Source organism: Amaranthus tricolor, chromosome 6 (assembly GCF_026212465.1).
Source record: "Amaranthus tricolor cultivar Red isolate AtriRed21 chromosome 6, ASM2621246v1, whole genome shotgun sequence".
Taxonomy (NCBI): Eukaryota; Viridiplantae; Streptophyta; class Magnoliopsida; order Caryophyllales; family Amaranthaceae; genus Amaranthus; species Amaranthus tricolor.
The window spans coordinates 28,338,446-28,361,065 of NC_080052.1; the positions used below are offsets into that span (position 1 = coordinate 28,338,446).

General features: G+C 34.3%; 1 protein-coding gene across 3 annotated transcripts; it reads left to right on the forward strand.

The window, feature by feature from the left end:
* Positions 1 to 6,726: 6,726 nt before the first annotated feature.
* LOC130815330 (uncharacterized) lies at positions 6,727 to 14,809 on the forward strand. 3 transcript variants are annotated; one of them, XM_057681767.1, is made up of 7 exons: positions 6,727 to 7,108; positions 8,751 to 9,119; positions 9,343 to 9,509; positions 9,958 to 10,104; positions 10,756 to 10,980; positions 11,093 to 11,347; positions 14,332 to 14,809. In XM_057681767.1, exons 1-6 carry the CDS (start codon positions 6,842 to 6,844, stop codon positions 11,334 to 11,336), a joined length of 1,419 nt encoding a protein of 472 aa, XP_057537750.1. In that variant the 5' UTR covers positions 6,727 to 6,841; the 3' UTR covers positions 11,337 to 11,347; positions 14,332 to 14,809. The 3 variants fall into 3 exon arrangements, with proteins under 3 accessions (XP_057537750.1, XP_057537749.1, XP_057537748.1); XM_057681766.1 differs by lacking the exon at positions 14,332 to 14,809 and adding an exon at positions 11,728 to 12,940; XM_057681765.1 differs by lacking the exon at positions 14,332 to 14,809 and having other exon boundaries at positions 11,093 to 11,541.
* The last annotated feature ends 7,811 nt before the right edge of the window (positions 14,810 to 22,620 follow it).

Here is a 22,620-nt window from a genome sequence, read left to right on the forward strand (position 1 = left end):
GGAATTTAGAAAGAAAAAAAATGTAAAGGTGAGAAATTTTGAAATTGTCATTTTTTTTTAGAAATTTGAAATTGTCATTTTATTAATCTAAGAATTGAAGTTTATTTAGATAAATCAAATATTAATTTTATTTAATAAGATTCTGAATTTGATTCTTACTTAATCTTTTTTCATCTTACTTTAAATAAATTATTGGAAAATACAGATGAAAAAAATTGTTAATTAATAGTAAAAGATTATAAATATTGAATATCCAAATCTTGGGAGTTGGGATATCGAGTTGTATGTGCCTATCAAAATGATTACTTCGATGGAATTTGAGTCGAAATATTTTTGGGTTTAATAAAATTTTGGTTTAGTCATTTTCAGTTTGACTAATTTGTGTTGATTCAACAAATTCAAGTTCACTTAAAAAATATTTTATATTTTTATCAACATAAATTATTGTGAGAGACTGTCTGTCAATAATACTCGGTAATTTCTTATAAAATGAACTAATAAGTTATTTTAAAGACTTCAACAAGACATAAAAAATCATTACTTATCTTAGTGATTTAGAGCTTTTTATTTACTTTTATGACAAGAGTTCGTTTCTTATCACGTAAAAAAAATTAATTCACTCATAATAAAAATCATGGCATGATATTAAAACCGTGTAAATATCTAATCACTCATAATACCTAGGTGTAATTTGGCTTAAGCTAAACATAGGCCAATTTAAAAGAGTTATTTACCAACATTGCCATTATGCATACCTAATATACAAATAACAAACTCTAAAATAAAAATTTTCACATTGATAGTCCAGTTTGGTATATGAACAAAACTAGAAACAAGTAAAGATTTGTCACTTGGTACTCCAAGTTATTCTAAAGCCAAACCTTTATCTGTCATATTTAATTTATAATATTTTTAGTGTGGATGTTTTTTTATTTAATAAATTTACACTTCTCACTCTTCACTCCAATTAATTATACTTTTTAACTAAATTCTTTAAAATTAAAGTTAGTTTATACTATTTAGTGCAAAAACTATACAAGACCTACTTAGCTACTCCCATAATAATATAATATTCAGTTAAAATTATAAAAATATTAGTGATTTATGGTAGAGTAATTAATAATGAGAAAGATTATATGAATATTATTCAAAGCTAAATTGGGGAGGTTAAGCAATCAAACTAACCTAAACTCAAGCCAATTAAAAAAGAGCTAGTACCAACTCAATGAAATAATTATTCGTAATTGATATTATATTTAAATTTTATCTTTTTGAGCACATTTATAATTGATGAATAAGAAAAAATTGTGGGGGTCATCAATTCTAAATAGAGATTAAAGCTCCATAACTTAATGATAATGTGTAAATAACTGGGCGTATAAGTAGAGAACAAAAATTTTTAAAAAATCTTGATATAAATATGCCAAAAATGTATTTAATTCATTTGATGTAAATAAAAAAGTGAAAAGATGACAACAATGGCTCTTCCTTGTATTGATGATCAGAAAGCTTATGTATGGTTTACATGATCTTGCTAAATAAGAAAATCACCCTAATTACTTCCAATTGCCTAATTATTGAATATACACCAAAGATTATATTCTAAACAAAGATATTTCCTAAATATATTTTCCCAATTAACTAATATTCCCGTAATACCCCCCCTCAAGTTGGAGCATGAGGATCACGGATGCCCAACTTGGAGAGTAAGTTATCGAACCGCATTTTTCCAAGCGCCTTAGTAAAAATATCAGCTAATTGAGAGGAGGTAGAAACATAAGATGGAGATATTAGACCTTCATTGATTGCATCTCGAACAAAATGACAATCCACTTCTATGTGTTTCGTCCGTTCATGAAAAACTGGGTTCTTTGCAATGTGTAAGGCGGATTGACTATCACAAAACAGTTTAATTGCTTTAGGATGATGCACTCCTAAACTTAACAACAAACCCTTCAACCATTTTAACTCACAAGTGAGGGCAGCCATAGATCGGTATTCGGCCTCAGCCGATGACCTTGAAACGGTATGCTGCTTCTTTGTCTTCCAAGACACAGGAGATTGACCGAGAAACACGAGCCAACCTGTAAGAGAACGTCGAGTAAGTGGGCATGCAGCCCAATCGGAATCACACCATCCTTGGAGAGTCAAGTCACAATCTGCACTCAAAAGAATACCTTGTCCCAGTGTCCCTTTCAAATATCGAACGACCCTCAAGGCCGCCTCCCAATGCTCACTTCTGGGTTCTTGCATGAACTGAGACAAGATGTGAACAGAATATGCCAGATCCGGACGAGAAACAGAGAGATAAATCAATCGACCAACAAGTCTCCGATACGACTCAGGATCATTAAGTAATTCGCCAGTGGCCAATCCAAGCTTGTGATGCTGTTCGATGGGAATGCCAACTGGCTTAGCGCCTAACATCCCTGTTTCAGAAATAATGTCCAGAGTATATTTTCTTTGACATAAAAACAAACCAGCAGAACTCTGGGCTACCTCGATACCCAGAAAATATTTCAAAGGGCCCAAGTCCTTCATTTTGAAACAATCACTGAGATAGGACTTGAAAGTACATAACGCAGCGGAATCGTTCCCAGAAATAACAAGATCATCAACATATACTAGTACATTAAGTTGTATACCTGTCTTAGTATATGTGAACAAGGAATAATCGGAGTAAGATTGAAGAAAACCATATTCTTTCAAAGCTGTGACTAACTTGGCAAACCAACATCGGGGAGCCTGTTTCAAGCCATACAACGACTTGCGCAATCGGCATACCAATTTGGGATCAGAACTCTCAAATCCGGGAGGCAATTTCATATAGACTTCTTCATCCAGATCACCGTGCAAGAAGGCATTATGGACATCCATTTGGTGAAGTTCCCAGTTCTTAGAGGCGGCAATTGCCAAAAAAGTGCGAACAGTAGTCATTTTGGCGACGAGAGCAAATGTTTCAGTGTAATCAATGCCTGCTTGCTGATGATTCCCAAGAACAACCAACCGGGATTTTAGTCGTTCAACTGCACCATTGGACAGAAAACTTTGTCCTGTATACCCACTGACTGCCAAGAGCTCTTTTGCCTGGAGGAAGTGGCTCTAAGGTCCATGTAGCATTGTTTTCAAGAGCACGAATTTCTTCCTGCATAGATTGTCTCCAACCATCGTATTGCATTGCCTCCTTAAATGACCTCGGATCATTGTGACTAACTATTGCTGCAATAAACTTTCGGTAATTTACAGAAAAATTATCACAATGTATATAATGTGCTAGAGGATACGGAGTACCTGAAGGGTGATCAGAAACGGAAGCCGGGAGAGAAGGACTATTAGCAAGAACAGTGTGGGTAACATGATCACGGAGCTTGACAGATGGATATTTTATACGAAAACCACGGCCCATATTTTCTGTGAATTGTGGGGGTTCTTCTGGGCTAGCAGCAGCAGCAGGAAGCTGCTGAGTTGGTGCGGCAGCTATGGTTGGGGGCTGCTGGACAGACGCTGCTGGCGTGGAGTTGCTGCAAGGAACAGTTGCCGTGGGTGAGCAGCTGGGCAGAACCTGCTGCGAGTTGACAGGACGCCTATGATCATGTCGTGTACCCACCCCCCCTTGATCATTACTATGCAACTCATCATCACATTCGTCATCACATAAACCAATGTCCGCAAAATCCTCATGAATGACACCATCAACACTAGACTCAATAGCTACACCATCGTGACTAGCAAACGGAAACACATTTTCAACAAATTTAACATCTCGAGAAATAAGAAATTTCTTCGTATCCAAATCATACAATCTCCAACCTTTTTGTCCGAAAGGATACCCCACAAAAACACACTTCCTACTCTTACTAGCAAACTTGTCACCTTTCGTGTTTTGATTGTGAGTGAAACAAAGGCAACCAAAAGTACGAATAGCTTCAAAGGTAGGTGCTTTATTGAAAAGAATTTCGAACGGTGTTTTGTTTTGAAGAAGAGGTGTGGGTGTACGGTTAATTAAATGTGCCGCACCAAGAATACACTCACCCCAAAAATAAATTGGCAAGTGGGCTTGAAATCGTAAAGCTCTCGCGACACTCAAAATGTGTTTATGTTTTCTCTCCACCCTCCCGTTTTGTTGTGGTGTATCAACACAAGAGGTTTGAAAAAGAATGCCATTATCACGAAAATAATTGAGCAAGCATTTAAATTCAGTCCCATTATCACTTTGCACAATTTTAAGACATTGGCCAAATTGTCTATCCACCATAGCTACAAAAGACATAAACATCTGAAAAACTTCCTTTTTATCAAGCAATAAATAAATCCATACAGCCCTTGAAAAATCATCCACAATAGTCAAAAAATAACGAGCACCACACGATGACTCATGTCGATAAGGACCCCACAAATCACAATGAACTTTTTCAAAAATTCGAGAACATTTATTATTACTTAAAGAAAACTTGTCTCTATGGTGTTTAGAACGAAAACAAACTTCACAATTTTTATTCAAAGTACTCTTGGATCTATTGACATGTGGGAGAGACTTAACTACTTTCTCAGAAGGATGTCCCATTCTTCTATGCCACAACTCCACATCGGAAGTAGCTTCAACTGCAGACACCATCTCGGGTTTGCTGAAGTAATATAGTCCATCCCGTCTAACTCCCGTTCCAATCAGAGCCTTCATTTGGTCCTGTATCAAGCACACATCAGAAGTAAATGTGACAATTGAGTGTAAAGCATCATTAAGTTGTGAAACAGAAAGTAAACTGCAGCTTAAGTTAGGAACATATAGAACATGATGTAGAGTGATCGTATCTGACAAAGAAACGGATCCCTCCATAGATGCAATAACAATATCACCATTTGGCAAACCCACAGGACAATGTATATTAGTAATGTCAAACAACCAAGAGTATTCTCCAGTGACATGGTGAGTTGCACCGGTATCAATGATCCAAGAAGTAGTATCAAACTTACCACTTAGGCGATTTTCCGCAATTTTATCATTACCAAAAAGACCCATGATGGCTGTCCACTGTGCTGCCGTGAAGACTTGAGCATTAGAAGAGGGCTGGCCACTGTGCTGTGTCACGAAGGAGGCTGCATCAGACTGCTGCCAGCTGCTGTCTGCCGGATACACGTGACACTGACTGCCGCCAGCTGCTGCATTAGCGTGTGCCATCCCGCGACTTTGATTCAGAGACTTGCTGCCTCGAATCCCCACGGTCCATCCTTCGGGATAACCAAAAATTTCAAAGCAGCGAGAACGGTCATGTCCTCGCTTTTTACAATGAGTGCATACCTGTACAGGATAACAGTTTGAAGCCAAATGTCCCGACTTCTTGCAATGAATACACACGGGCTGATCCGAGACAGGTTTAGCAGCGCCCCGAGCCCTACCCACTGGTGCACGAACAGCAAATCCCACGGGAGGTAAGGGTTCGTCTTGGGCACGTGCAAAGCCACGTACAAGTTCTTCTTGGGAGACTTGTTGATAGGCTTTATTCAACGATGGCAAAGGATCTTGAGCAAGGATATTTGACCGAATGTGTGCATAATACTCGGAATATAGACCAAGCAAAAATTGTTGCAACATATCATCTTCACGGCACTTAACATGTTGCTTACCAACATCACAAGTACAATGGCCACATTTACAAAAAATTAAAGGTTGTAATTGTGCAAGTTCATCCCACAAAACTTTCAATTTTCCAAAATAAATTGCGATAGACATGGTTTTAGTTTGCTCACATTTATTAATTTGAGATTTTAATTGATGAATCCTAGGTCCATTCACTATACAAAACCGTTCATGTAAATCGTCCCACAAGTGTTTAGCATTATCATAGTTGGAAAGCATAGATTTTACCTCAGGATCGATTGTATTCATGAGCCATGACACGAGCATACAGTGTACCACGACCCAATCCTCCTTTGTTGCGGGTGACACAACATCCGTAATCGTGCCATCAAGAAAACCGAATTTACGCCGAGAACAAAGAGCAACTTTAATGGCATGAGACCATGAATCAAAATTATCAAGTTTAAGTTTAATGGGTGTGATAAAATCCCCCGGCCTGTCATGTGCACCGAGGTAGAAAGGAGTATTAATTTCAATTTTTTGTGATGATGATGGCGCACCATCATAACCGGCCATGGCTTATCGGGAAAAAATGACCCGCTCTTGATACCATGAAAAGATGACAACAATGGCTCTTCCTTGTATTGATGATCAGAAAGCTTATGTATGGTTTACATGATCTTGCTAAATAAGGAAATCACCCTAATTACTTCCAATTGCCTAATTATTGAATATACACCAAAGATTATATTCTAAACAAAGATATTTCCTAAATATATTTTCCCAATTAACTAATATTCCCGTAATAAAAAGTAATATTCCAGCAATAAACTCAAGAAATTAAAGAAAAAATTGTTGGAAACCACCTAGGAAAATATAATTTTTGTAAAAAAACTATCTATAATTAATTTTTTATCAAAAAATACCTAGAAAATTTATTTTGTCTGTCCAAGCCATGTGAATTGCACATGGAAAACTAATGGAACTCCCAATTTTTCTGTTAGTTGGTACCCTTTAACAAATAAAATAAATTTTCTAAGTAATTTTTGACAATTTTTTTTTATTTTAGATAGTTTTTCAAAAAAATAATAAGTTTTTAAGTAGTTTTCAAGAATTTTTCCTAATTTATAATAATTAAAATGAATTTTACATGAAAACTGGTAAGTAGTCCTTCGATATGACTATCTCTTCTCTTGATACTGTAAACACTGCCCCGCGCCATTGTAGAGAAACAGACTGAAAACTGAAAACTGAAAACTGAAAAGAATGGAAGAATCAGAAGAGATATTAATCTGTTCTTTGAAAAGTTTAGGACTTCTAATTCAACCTCACATTACTTCAATCAAACATCTTGATTCTTCTTCTTTCTTCTCTATCTCTTCACAATCCATCCACCTTCTCCTTCCCAACGTTGATACGTCGTCGTTGCCAACCTCACTGCCTGATTCCATGCCAGAAAAGGTCAAATCTTGTACTGATTTAGCCACTTTTCTTCAACAATTAGGATACCCTTTTCAGATCAGTTTCCACCAGGTAATTGTTGTTATGTGCCCATTTTAAGCATTTAATCTTGAATTATGACTTTTAATCTTCAATTGCGTTTTCATGGAAGTCAATTGAAAATTTATGCTTTGTTTTTGATATTATGTGTGATATCAACTTGGGTTTTTTTTCCCTTGTATTTCTATTTTTCAGGATTGATGCTCTTACTTGATAAGTTGAAATGATGATATGTGAAAGATACTAAGAGCTGTGATGTGATTTCGTTTGATGAAAAGATATGCTATTAAATTCTATTACCCAGATGAAATTCTTGATTTTCATACTAGGAGAATAAGGATTTGAATTTTAGTTAACTGTAACTTTGATATTGTGTTTAAACAAGCAATGTGACAACTAAATTGGGAGTGGAGGGAGTATGAATCAACAATTCAAAGTATTCAGTTGTTGGTGGTATGAGATCTTTGGTTATCCTTAATTAATGTTCTTGGATCCATTGCATCTTTCTGCGTATGGTTTCCATCGGTATCTAGTAGTTTGTTTGCTTCAATTTGCTTTAGGGATTAGTGAATTAGCTAGCCACATTTCGTCTTTAGTAGACAGCGTCTTCATAAGCACTTCATTTTTGTTCTTCCAGACTAGTAGACAAGGCTACAAATAAAAGCAAACACAACTCTCCTCTTGGCACAAGATAGCCTCCCCTTCTTGCTCAAAAGAGTGTTGCAAGGGTTTTTTCGAGGAGGGACAGCAAAATAATTGCTCATTTTACTAATACATTCCTTGCTGAAGCAACAATTGAAAAAGAGATGTTCATGAGATTCATCCTCATCCATACAAAGTACAAATTATTGTCAGCAATGATGCCTTAGTTAGCCATCTTGTCTCTTGTTTTGGGTCTCCCATGAGCAGTCAACATAGATTGAACTTAAACCTAGGAGTAGTGATCATGTTCTAAACAATAGAGTCCCAATGAACATGAGCATTGTATTACTTTGTAAGGGAGGCATTGGCATGCAGGATTCAATCATAAATGACTCGATGTATATTATATACTAATGGAAATCTAGCATTGTATTACGTCAAGAAATGTTCCATAATGTTTGTCTATATAGAAAGCATTTTAATTGAACCACATGATGCTTATGAAAGAACTGTGATTTAGGTGGTAAAACAATTACATCTATAAATTAATTGCTGTCAACTGTGCTCATCTAAGTTCTAATCCTAATATACTGAATATAACTCTGTGATGACGAATATTTGGAGCACATATAATGAGGAATTTTTGCCTTTTTCTAGGATGATCCCAAAGAAAAATTTGTAGCTGTGGTCTAGTAGATGAAGGTTGTTCTGTTGAAGTGAGTTAATGACTTCTATAGTTTAGTCTAGTGTCACATGATTCGTTAATTACCTCACGAATTGCAAATCAAAAAAGCCAATTATGGTCGTTTTTGGTCTATTCTTGGGCAAATTTTGAGCAAATCGCGAATTCAAAAAGCTAGGTAGCAAATTATGTTATACTGGTTTAGTCTGTGACTTAAATTGGCCATTGCTTCTATAGTTGTAGATTTTTTTCCCATCAAACTTGATGCAGTGTCCAGTTGCCATTTCGCTCATGTGTTATGATGACCTATGATTATTCATATTCACCGAATATATATGTTGCTTGCGGCAGTTCTTATACCCATCTGAAGAGGACTTGTATAAATTGGTCAGATTTTTGGTAGAAAGGCTTTCTGAATTTTCGGAAGCCAAAAAAGCTGTAAATTTTTGGGGTAAAGGATTAGAGAGCAACACTAAACTTGTTTCACCAATCTTGTCTGAGAAGACTGCCGAATCTTTGGTCTATCTGAACGATCAGAAAGTTAAAGCTAGATCAGAAGGTGATTCACCAGTATCGTTAAGTAGCAATGCCAATGTTCCATCGCAAGAAGATTATGTAGGAGATTTGAAGACGGCTGATCAGGTTGAGGAAACTGCTGATGTTTCTGAAAATTGCAAGTGCGTACAGGAATCAATTTCTCGTGATGATTTGTCATCCCAGGTATATACAAATAAACTACTCTAAGCATTGTTAGATTTGCGACTCTATCTCAACCTTTTTTCCAGGGGGAATTATTTGTTAATAAGCACAAAAATTGATTTCTCTCTATGCTTTAAGAATAGGCCACATTATATATCAGGTATTATAAAGAATTAACAAAAACAAAAGCTTCATCCTTTATCCTTTCCTAAATAAATATTTAGGCGTCTTACATTTCATGCAGCTGATATGCGAGGAAGAAAGCATAGGTGGTCAAGAAATAGTCCTTCCCGAGAAAGAATCAGCGACAGTGATACTTGATAACGAGCATCCCTGTAGTTCCCATATTGATCAGCTCAATGAACAAATAGTCACCAGAAAGGATAAGCTTGAGGAAGCGGAGAATCAATGGTAAACATATTAATGCTTATAAGATCATTCTTAGATCAAATTCGAGTCTGTCAGTCAGGTGTTGTTTCTCTTTTCTGAAATTGCGAAATATTAGAGAAGGGAAAGTGTGGCCTATAAGACATGCTGCAAACTATATTGTTTGATTCCATATTTTGCTCAAGCTGATGTAAACATGCACTTTTGGTCGGATCATGACTCGATCGGTATGCTCCTTTTATTTGTTAGCAATTAGCATAATAGTATTTCCCTTTCGTTGGTATTACTTTTCATTTTTTAATCTCTTTACGAATCGCGAATCAAAAAATGCGATTTGTGGTCGGTTTAGGGCTATTTTAGGGTCAATTTGAGCGAATCACGAATCCAAAAAACGAATTAACTTGCGAATCATGTTATACTTATTCTCCCCATCAACTAACTGTATTGAAAATTTTTCTTTCTATCTTACCAGGGACATGGATAAGAAGTCTCTGGAAGAGAAAAAGTGGGATATTTTGGAGTCCCATTGTGTTGGCTCACTTGAATGTCAGCTTAAACTGGAGAAGCTCAAAGAAATTGACCGAGAGATGCACTCTGTTAATTTGGAAATCAGGAAGAGGTATGGTACCCACTACGCTCCTTTGCACCTGATAATCAGCGTTCATGCTTAATATCCTGAATGCTGGAGAATCACAATATTATACTTCCGTTGTCCATGAAAGATTGTTCTATGTTTTTGTATTTTAGACTGTTTCAAATAAATAGGCTATGATTTGAATATAGTCGGTTAAACTTCCTCTCAAAAACACACTCATTTCTAATTGATCATTAACATCGTAAGTGATCACTTTAAGGTTATAAGTGATCACTCTAAGACTATAAAAAGTGATCACTTTAAGACAGTAAATGTACATTGGGTCAACCCAATAACCTATAGAGATGGTCACCGTGAGACTGTCATTTGAGAATTAGGTGGTGTTCAACACTTCAATTTTTACCTAATTTTGAAAAATGTTTACTCGAACAAATGCTACATGTTTTTAAGGACAGAGGGAGTATATTCATACTTACCTCCATATATGTTCTGGAATGTAGAGGTTGGGGCACATTTTGACATGTAGATAGATAAGACTTAAACTCACGCCTCGCTTGATTGCTTGTATTTTTGGCTTTTCCATTTTCTATCTCTTGCTGTGAATAATTTTGTTTAAATGGCTACTTGTTGCACGTTACGAATACTCTTAAGTAAAATTTCATTTATTTTTTGAAGAGAGAAGGAATGTGCTAAACTTGAAGGTGATCTCGAGAGGCAGCCAAAAACTGCTTCTAGAAGGTCATACATCCAAAGGATCACTGAGATTACAAAGAACAGTCGGAAGTTGGACACGGATATTGAACGCATCTTGAAGGATACAAGGGAGCTTAATTTAGAGAGTAACTCAATCGAGGAACGCCTTCATCGTACATATGCAGTGGTTGATGAAAAAATTTTGAGGCAAGAATTGTTTTACTCGTAGATTGTTTTATTATTAAAATGTCCCTCTTCACTTATTCACTAGTGTTATACTCCCTCCGTTTCCATTTTACAAATACATGAATATGTTCAGGGAAGCGAAGAAAGACCCTGTTGGCCGTCAAGCTTATAGACATTTAACAAATATCCATGAAAGCTTTGAAAAGATTCGAGAGCAGATTTTTGCGGCTGATAAAGTTCAAAGAGAAATTGCAGAACTCGAAGGAAAGCTTTCAGCAATGGCCTCCCGGAGTCTAGATAAGGATAAATTGCAAGCTGATCTTGATGCCATGAGGCTAGAGAACGAACATTTGGAGAAAATGCTCCTAAATCGTTGATATAGACACGGGTAATAAATTCTTTAGCAATTTTGAAGAGCTTTTTTTTATTCTTCTTGTATATCTTGTTATCCTTCATGATTATAACATCAAAAGATCACAATGAGGCATTCATAATGTGAAGTGCACGTTTCTTGTAGCATTTGCTGAATAGTGAGTAGTACTCCTTTGAAAATTTGCAATGAACAGGAATCTTAGAATGCAATCTCATATATTCTTTTTTTGTTATTTACATCCTGTTAGATTATATAAGATATCTTGCGCCCTTAACCATCAACTTAAACTTTTGGTTGAGATGGTTCTTTGACATGGTATCAGAAGTCTACGTGGCAAAAAGGTCACAGGTTGATTCTCAACTACCCCTCTAATTTAAGTGGAATATTTCACGTAGGGATGAGGAGGGCTTGTGCTGCATCCACACTTCTAGTCAAAATGACAATCGTGTGAGGGGGCATGTTAGAGTATATAATATATTTTGGGGGCTCAATAATCCGCTTAAGATTTTGGTTGAGTTGGTTCTTTAACACATCGTTGCATCAGTACTTGGTACTTGAGAGTTGAGACGCTCGTTGGTTGACGTGAAGGGAAGGTTGAAGTTAATAGCTAGAAGAAAGTGAAGCATGTGTGTTATAATGAAAAGTGTCAAATTTACAATTACTTGTATGAATATCCTACATGTACAATGAATTAGCAAGAAACAACGAATTTCTTTTTTCTTTCTACATTCTTCTTTTGTAGACTTCTATTCTTCGATGTTCCTTCTCTTCTTGATCTTTCACGTCTAAAATCAATCTTTTCAAAGTGGTATACTATATTCTCTTTCTTCAATACAGACATTTCAACAGCTTGTAGTGAAGATGATCAAGTAGATGAAGAAATGAAGATGGTAGTTCGGAGAAACCGAGCATATCTAATAGTCTAAGACTTTCAATTTTGTTATTGCTTGGATTGTCTTGATTTGGGTAGATTAAAGAATTCCTACAAGCAAAAAAGAGAGGAAATTTATCCTTTTATTCTCCTTTAGGAAGTGAAAATTAAACTCCTTATGCGAAAGATATTAACTTATCTTAGTAATTATTGCCATGTACAATACTCAGACATGGCAATGCATCTTTACTTTTTGAGAAGTTCAAATTCTTTATGCATTGTAGTGTAAGCTGGCTCAAATACTCGGGTTATAAAAAAATCGAATATGCTGTTGTCATTTAGAGTGTATAATGATCATCGAAAATTATAATTAATTAAATTTAATTTAAATAAATTAATTTGAATATATCCCAAGGTTGCAAAGTTTCTGTTTTGAGCAAAAAGTAGTTTTCACGGATCGCGAGAAAGGAAGGAAAAGCTACTGTTTTGTGAGAGCAATAGGTTGCGGCCCGCGAGTTTCGCTCTGTTTTGCGGGTTTTTCTTTGCAAAATCATTTTATCTGTTTTGTTAGTTTTAATGTAACTACCAACGGTTAAATATGGTTATATTAACCAGATATATTGGGATGAATTGATTGAAAGACGACATTAGTTCGTGAATCGATCTTGTGTTTCATGGAGTAATATTTTGCTTCATGAAATGATGTAAGCTATTCTATAAAGATAGAAGGCTTGTGTGGTTATTGAGTGACATGTAATTTTTGATTTCTTTTCTTCTCTAGCACTTTACATAGAGAAATCGCAATCCTCGATTGTAATTTTCCGTATCTTCTTCCATTTAAGTTTCTCTTACATCATTCTAAGTTCCGTGTGCTAGAAATTTAGTGTAATTCTTTGTATCTCAGAACATATTTCCGGTTTATTTCCAAGCACCGTAGTAGGGAGAAAATGATGTTTTAGGAAAGCGCACCTCACCTAGAATTAATATCAAGTTCAAACAAAATCTTCTTGTTACTTTGTTTGGATTGAAGATCGGTTTCTTGGAGTTCTCAGTGGTGTACATAAGTATAGTTCTTGATTGTCATATGTAATTTATTTTCTACTACAAACTTGTAACTTTATTTCATTGTTTTTTTAATAAATTAAAGTAACATTTTACAACAATCTAAAACATCATTTTCTTTGAATTACGAAATGACAAGTCTCAAGGATTTGACTACCAACTTTGTCAAACTTGACAAATTTGTAGGCAATGAGTTTAGGAGATGGCAAAAGAATATGTTTTTTCTCTTAACTACTTTAAAAGTTGCTTATGTGATTAGTACACCAAGGCCTAGTGAAAAGGAAGATGAAACTCCGGAGGATATCCGTGCTAAATGTAAATGGGACAATGACGACTTCATCTGTAGGGGGCACATCCTAAATGGTATGAGTGATACTCTCTTCGATGTTTACCAAAATGCTGAATCCGCTCAAGAAATGTGGTTCTCACTTGAAACTAAATATATGGCCGAAGATGCATCAACTAAAAAGTTTCTTGTGAGTAATTTCAATAATTTTATGTTTGATGATAATCGCCCTATTATGGAACAATTTCATGAAATACAAAGGATGTATGATAATCTTAAAAGGCATGACATAAATATGGATGAACTCTTTGTTGTCTCTAGTATTATTGATAAATTACCACCATCATGGAAAGATGTTAGGAGTACCCTCAAGCACAAAAAGGAGGAAATCGATCTTACCCAACTTGCCACCCATCTTCTCATAGAAGTTGGGATCTGTGAGCAAGAGAAAGGGAAGGATCCATCCTCGGTTTCTACTATTAACATGGTAGAAGAAAATTCAAACAAGTCTAAGCTTGTGAAGAATAAGAAAAGGGGCTCGAGTTCTTTCAAGGGAAATCTACTAATTTTTCCAAGAAACCTACGGTTGGTTGGTGTTCGTTTTGCAGAAAACCGAGACATCGCAAGAAAGATTGTTTTCTTTTCAAGAAAAAGAATGGTAACAAGGGTGAGGCTTCTACAAGCCAAGATCCCGTGAATGAAGATATTTCCTCACAGTTAATTAAATTTAATTCCAATTTGGATTTGAATGGAACAAATATTAATATTTGTTGTGTGCAGGATAATTCATGGTACATCGATTCAGGTGCCTCTAAGCACGTTTGCATGGATAGGAGATGGTTCAAGACCTTTCACAAGTGTGATGGTGATGAGTTTCTCTATATGGGAAATAATTCTACTATTCAAGTTCTTGGAAAAGGTTCGGTTGAATTGCATTTCACTTCAGGGAATCTTCTTACTTTGCAGGAAGTGATGTTTGCTCCTAAGATTGCAAGGAATTTAGTGTCGGGGTCGTCCTTGAATCGTATGGGATATAAATTAGTATTCGAATCTGATCGATGTGTAATTAGTAGGGGTGGTGTATTTATTGGAAGAGGTTATTTGAATTGTAATTTGTTTAAGCTTTCTATCAAGACATATTTATATAATAGTTTATTTCATGTTTATGATAATAATGTAAATATGTATGAACTATGGCACAATAGACTATGTCATATGAATTATGAAAGTATGAAATATATGGGTAAATTAGATATTATTCCTATGTGTGGCTTTGATAATAAAAAATGTAGTACTTGCATGTTAAATAAGATCACTAGAAATCCTTTTAAGAAAGTAGAAAGAACTTCTAACATTCTTGATTTAATTCATAGTGACTTATGTAATTTTCATTGTACTCCATCTTTAGGTAACAAAAGGTACATGATTACTTTTATTGATGATTATTCTAGATTTTGTTATGTGTATTTATTGCATTCTAAATATGAGGCATTAAGCATGTTTAAAATTTTTAAGAACGAAGTTGAAGTACAATTAGATAATAAGATCAAACGACTTAGAATGGATAAAGGAGGGGAATATTATAACCCTTGTTATTTCCAAGAAATGGGAATTGTCCATGAAACTACGGCGAGTTATTCACCACAATCAAATGGTGTTGCCGAAAGGAAAAATCGGACATTACAAGAAATGGTTAACTCCATGTTATCTTACTCGGGATTGAGTGAAGGATTTTGGGGTGAAGCGATGTTGACCGCATGTTACATCCTTAATCGGGTTCCCACTAGAGAGAAGAAGGCTATTCCTTATGAACTTTGGTACAAGAGGAAACCAAACTTGAACTATCTTCGAGTTTGAGGGTATAGGGCAATTGTAAGAGTGCCCGAAAATAAAAGGAAGAAATTTGGTGAAAGAGGTTTCGATTGCATCTTTGTGGGCTATGCACATCATAGTCATGCTTATAGGTTTTATGTAATAGAACTTAATGACTACTTATCGGTTAATTCGATAATTGAGTCTAGGGATGCTATTTTTGATGAAACTCGATTTTCATCAATTAGTAGGCCTAAAGACCTAAAAGTTAGCACCAATGATCAAGAAATTGATGAAGATCAACTTGAATCTCAAAATGTTCCATCAAATGATGAACATGTAGAGATTTCTCTTAGGACAAGTAAGAGAGGAAGGATTGTCAAATCTTTTGGTCCAGATTTAAAGTCTACTTAGTGGAGGGTACAAGAGATTCTCTTTGTACATCCACACTTTATTGTTTAAATGTGGAGGAAAATCCATCAACTTACGAAGAAGCAATGTCTTCTCGTGATAAGGCTTTTTGGGAAGAAGCCATTAATGATGAAATGGATTCCATCATAAGGAATAACACTTGGGTCTTAATCGACCTACCTCTAAGTTGTACTCCACTTGGATGTAAATGGATATTTACAGTTAAACGTAGACCTGATGGGTCCGTGGTTCGGTTTAAAGCAAGATTAGTGGTGCAAGGCTTTAGACAAAAGAAGGGTATTGATTATTTCGATACTTATGCACTGCTTGCTAGAACTACTACTATTCGCCTCTTGATTGCCTTAACTTCTATCCACAATTTGTTGATTCATCAAATGGATGTCAAAACAGTATTCCTGTATAGTGATCTAGAGGAGGAAGTATATATCAAACAACCCGAAGGGTTTGTTGTTAAAGGATAAGAAAAGAAGGTGTGTAAATTAATTAAATCCCTCTATGGACTTAAACAAGCACCGAAGCAGTGGCATCAAAATTTTGATGACACCGTGTTGTTTTTTGGTTTTGTTGTCAATGAGGCCGATAAATGTGTTTATAGCAAGTTCGATGATAAAGGAAATGGAGTTATCATTTGTTTTTATGTCGATGACATGCTCATATTTGGTACAAGTATAGAGCAAGTGGAAATGGCAAAGGAATTTTTGTCATCATCCTTTTCTATGAAGGATTTAGGAGAGGCTGACGTTATCTTAGGCATTAAGATAATAAGACATAATGGAGGTCTTATGTTGAACCAATCTCATTATATTGAGAATATTCTCAAACGGTTTAATATGTTTGATAAATCTCCAGTTTCCACTCCTATGGATCCATGTGAGAAACTAATACCTTATAAAGGAGAAGCTATTTCTCAATTGGAATACTCAAAGATTATTGGATCCTTGATGTATGCAATGACATGTACAAGGCCAGATATAGCTTTTGCAGTGGGTCAGTTAAGTAGGTTTACTCAAAAACCTGGTCCTACCCATTGGAGAGTTGTGAGAAGAGTACTTAGATACTTGATTAGAACCAAGGATTATGGTTTGTTTTATCGTGGAGATCCTCATGTTTTGGAAGGATATTCTGATGCAACTTGGGCATCCAATAAAGAGGATAATTCTTCTATAAGTGGATGGGTGTTTATGTTTAAGGGAGGTGCCATCTCATGGGCTTCTAAGAAATAAACATGTGTTACAGATTCTACGATGTGTTCTGAGTTTATTGCTTTAGCATCTGCTAGCAAGGAAGCAGAATGGTTAAGAAATCTCATGTATGAGATCCCTCTGTTGGTTAAGCCATTTTCACCAGTGGCTATCCATAGTGATAGTGATTTGGCTTTGAACAGAGCGTATAGTCAAACATACAATGGTAAGTCAAGGCATATTGCACTAAGACCTAGTCTTGTGCATGATCTTATCAAGGGAAGGGTCATTTCTGTTGACTATGCTAATACTAAACTCAATATGGCGGATCAGTTTACTAAGCCATTGAGTAAGATTTCTTTTGAGTTTTTGACTCAAGGAATTGGTTTATGCACATCTTCAACACCATGAGTGAAACCCAATTCAACGCTAGAAGAAACATCTAGTCTTGAATTCAATGTGGATTGATCGCTCATCAGATGTTGGGAACCCTTTTTGAGACCCTTTAGTTGCTTTGTTCGTGATGTTGAATAACGAGGTAGTAGAGTAGTTCCTCAAGGTCTCCAATTTCTAGAGTTTAGAAGATCTCTAGATTGAGTGCTTTATTCACGAAAGCATGGTAACCAGGAGAAGCTACCTATATAAGTTCAGGGTTTGGCCGCCTCAACAAAATCAAGGGGCATACTTATGATTTCATTGAACTTATGAATAGATATGGACACAAGGCCTTTAACGTGTCACAGATGTGAGTTTTAAGAATTATTTCATGTGTACTACTCCTTCAATTTGTTGGATATATTTGCTTAATTCAATTCGAAAGGAGATTAGGGGATATGATCAATTGTAAAGATGCGTGGTAATAGGTGTCAATTCAATCCGGAAGGACATTGGCATTGATGCATGAAATGGGTTGGAGATTATGGATCGCGAAAGAAGAAAAGGATTGTACACTCTAAATGGGGAGGATTGTTGTCATTTAGAGCGTATAATGGTCATCGAAAATTATAATTAATTAAATTTAAATATTTAATTTCAATAAATTAATTTGAATATATCCCAAGGTTGCAAAGTTTCTGTTTTGAGCAAAAAGTAGTTTTCACAGATTGTCAAAACAACTCGCGTATCACGAGAAAGGAAGGAAAAGCTACTATTTTGTGGGAGCAGTAGGTCGCGGCTCGCGACCTAACTCGCGGCCCGCGAGTTTCGCTCTGTTTTGCGGGTTTTTCTTTGCAAAGTCAATTTATCCGTTTTGTTAGTTTTAATGTAACTACCAACGGTTAAATATGGTTATATTAACCAGATATATTGGGATGGATTGATTGAAAGAAGACATTAGTTCGTGAATCGATGTTGTGTTTCATGGAGTAACATGTTGCTTCGTGAGATGATGTAAGCTATTCTATAAAGATAGAAGGCTTGTGTGGTTATTGAGTGACATGCAATTTTTGATTTCTTTTCTTCTCTAGCACTTTACATAGAGAAATTGCAATCTTCGATTGTAATTTTCCGTATCTTCTTCAATTTAAGTTTGTCTTACATCATTCTAAATTTCATGTGCTAGGAATTTAGTGTAATTCTTTGTGTCTCAGAATATATTTCCGGTTTATTTCCAAGCACCGTAGTGGGGAGAAAATGATGTTTTAGAAAAGAGCATATCGTCTAGAATTAATATCAAGTTCAAAAAAAAGCTTCTTGTTACTTTGTTCGGATTGAAAATAGGTTTCTCGGAGTTTTCGGTGGTATACATAAGCATAGTTCTTAATTGTCATATGTAATTTGTTTTCTACTACAAACTTGTAACTTTATTTTATTGTTTATTTAATAAATTAAAGTAACATTTTACAACATATGCATTGTAACATCATTCAATTAATGAGCATTGAAGCCGAAGGGGGGAATGTACATTTTCAGTTTTTTCAAAATATATATTTACATTTGTAACTTTATAGTTTAAATTGAATTAGATAAGTAATTGTAATATATGATTCCTGTAAATACGTACCCTTAAAAAACATTTCTTCTGAAATTCCCTTGAAGTTCTCATAGAATTTGCCAAGTTACATTATAAAGATAACTAAGTTGCTTAACATTGTTGTTAGAAGAAAGGTCAAAATATATTGATAATCGATATTCAATTATCTCAATTTTTTTAAAAATTCATTTTAATATATTTTCCATTTATAAGGTGATTTTAAGTGATAATAAAAAACATGAATAAATAAACTTTTTATAGTCAAAATTTATTATTATGCAAAATGACATAAAAGTATTACATATCATAAAAATTTATAATTTTTATTGTAAACATTATTCGAAATAATATTACATTGAGATTCCTTTTCTAAATTCCCTCGGCCGGAACCCGGCCCTATAAAAATAGTTTGTGAATTTGTAAGTTGTAACCAATATATCACACATAAATGTTAAATGTTTAATATTTCTACTTTTAACGTGTGACCTTAAGAATTAAGGGCTATGAATATCATTTCAAATGTATATATATAAATATAAATTCATCAAACATTTCATGGGTGCCATTAATTGTATGAATTGTAGGTGTAACACATTTACTTCACTCTAAAAAAGAAATTATGAAATTATATTCCTTCCAATAAATTCTTCAGCTAACTACATTTTCCATCCCAACCTCCTATCAGAAATTTAGAGCTCATCTTATTGGGATGAATGAATAACCATTAATTGCCAACTTGCTTACATTTATTTTTAATAATAAAAAAAAAAACCGTTTAGCTACATCTACCCATTAAATAATTTATCAGTATAAGGTGACAATTGATAATTAATTAGTTGATAAATAATTAAATGTATTTTTGATAGGTAATTGAAATACATATAATTCTTATATCCTTTATACTACCTTAAGTAGATAATTTTACTCGTACGTAGCTAAATAAAGTTTTTCCAAAAGAAAAAAGAGAAAAAATGACTAACCAATAGTTGGGAAGAACAAGACAGTTTTGCTCTTCGTTTAATTCCTGCATACTACAAATTAAAGTATGGCTCTATGGAGTGCACGGCCATAAACAACACAAAAATTCACAACTTAAACGCAAAACATAGTTAGTGAGAATCGAGTTTTATCTTAGTGTAAGCATGTTGTTTTTTCATAAGGAATTTAAGTTCAATTCTTACTGTTTATCTTCCCTTTCTTTAGCCTGCTCTGTAACTAAAAAACAACAAATCTAGCACGGGATATTGGCACGGCTCAATCAAATAAACCGAGATCTCTAGAATGTGATCTCGGTTTTCTGATTGAACCGCACCAATATCCCATGCACATTTAATAATCAACAAAAATGTATGAACAAACTAACAAAAGTTATTGAGACAATAGCCAAAACCAAGATTTTAAATGTAGGTGTATATAATTCATAACCATGGAAGTTTTCTACATGGTGAATAAGATCGTGTACATCTAATCAGTATAACTAAATGAAAATTTGTGAAATTTTTTGTAGTTTATTTAGGTTTAGAGAAAAGACATGGGGAGAACAATGGAGTGAATGGCATTTGAAATTTAGTGAGAATGAAGTATCATTGTATTAATATGCCAACAACCAATACAAAGTAGGGTAAAAAGGAAATGGTATTAAAGCCTATCAATGTTTGGTATTTATGAGGATGAGTTGGGAAGGATGGGTGCAAGAATCAAGATGAATGTCAAGAAAGATACTACTCTATTTATTTGAATTTCAAATAATTTTAAAGAATATATTTATTTATTTTAAGAATCAAATATTGTCTTAGTTAGAGCATATATTGTATCTTTCAGGCGACAAAGTTTTTAGGCTATTTGTAGTAGCAGACCGTCTAGAGCCCAGAAAATAAGGGGTTTCAAATATTAAATGATACTATTCAGATTTAGTTTCGAGCAACACTTTTTAAGTGATTTGTTTGTAAACCTTTTATATATTTGAAATAATATAATGTTACAATACATTTTGTCTTGAATTATTTTTCACAAATTGAGTATATATTTTTTTAATTTATAGTATAATAAAGAGCTCCAATTTAAAAGACATTACAAAAATAAATAAGACCTCAATGATCTTTGTTCCGCTCCTCTTTTCCTCGGACAACCCTATAATCCAAAATATAATTAAAAAAAAAAGTATATATGTATTTGAGAATGGAGTTGAAAATTGAAATGCAATTTTTTTCTGGTAGGTGAACTAATTACACTGATTTAAATGGGGGCAGATGAGTTTGTATGGTCCATTTTTTAGGTCTGAAATAGCTTTTTATGCAATATGATTTGATTTAACAATAGGATATTTGGTGTTTTTTGAATTTTCGACTTGGATTTAGTCTCCTTTATAACTAACCACCTTTTTGTTTTGTCAAAGATCTTGGGATTATTAGGAAGATGTTGCCAAATCCTAAATGATTGGGATGTTTAATACTTGATCAATAAGGATACTTATTATAGATGTTACTCATTCTTTGCTCATAATTATTTATAGCAAAATTCATTAATATTTAAATTTTGATTTTAGGATAGAATTAGATATTTAAGCTTGACCAACATTTATCTCTTTAATTTGCAATATAATATTTGATTTATTGGCAAGAAAATAAACTCGGAAAAAAGCCTATAACAATTTATATGGTAGGCATATCAATTATGCAAAATATAATTTATTAATATTAAACTTAATGATAAGCTTGTATACATTCGACTTTTTAAATTACGTCTAAAATGTGGACATGTAAGAATTATTTAATGATGTTGGGTTGATGACATATTGTACTACATATAGCTTATTCATTCTTCTGTAATTTGTAAAATCGACTGCTTTCCTCTGTGTGAAGGGAGTACTAGTATGGATTGTTCGTTCCCTCACCCAAACCTTGCTCTCGAGCGGGATATTAGGTATGATGATAATGATGATATAGCTTATTGATAACAGTCTTATTCATTCATTTGCTAGGTTGATGACTATGACTACGACTATTCACATTTGCTCTGAGTGGCTAATGAGCAGCCAAAAGCATGTTTCTAATACTTGCACGCATAGAATTTGACTCATTTATAAATGTTGTTCTTGTTCATATTCCTAAGGAAGATCAGCAATTAAAACAAGCTTTACTTTCATTATATAACCATGAAAAGAATCTTACTAGATTTATGAATAGCCCTTCATGTAAGTTGATCAAGACTGATAACTCTTTTCCATCAGGTTTAGAATAAGTTGATTTAAACAAAACCGCTAAGTCACTTAGCGGTTTTTAAATTAATGAACTGGTAAATCAAATAGCGATTTACATTACTTTTATTTCACAATCACCAATGCATTTTATAATTTAAAATCTAATAAACCGTTAACAGACATATGTAGCGGTTTATTTATTGAACCGATAAGTCAGATTACAGTTATTTCAGATAAAATAAAAATAAAAATAGTTTGGCAAACTGTCTTATGCGAACAGTATGCATTATTTTGGAAAAGGTTTGACTAATGGGGACCAACATCATTTGATTAAAAAGTCTATCAATAATAAATTGTATAACATATAACATAAAGTTTCTATGGGTGGAATATGAATATGATGATGATGATAACATATAACATAAAAAATGATAACTAAGTTGATTTTTTTACCCATGTGGAGACAAGTGTTC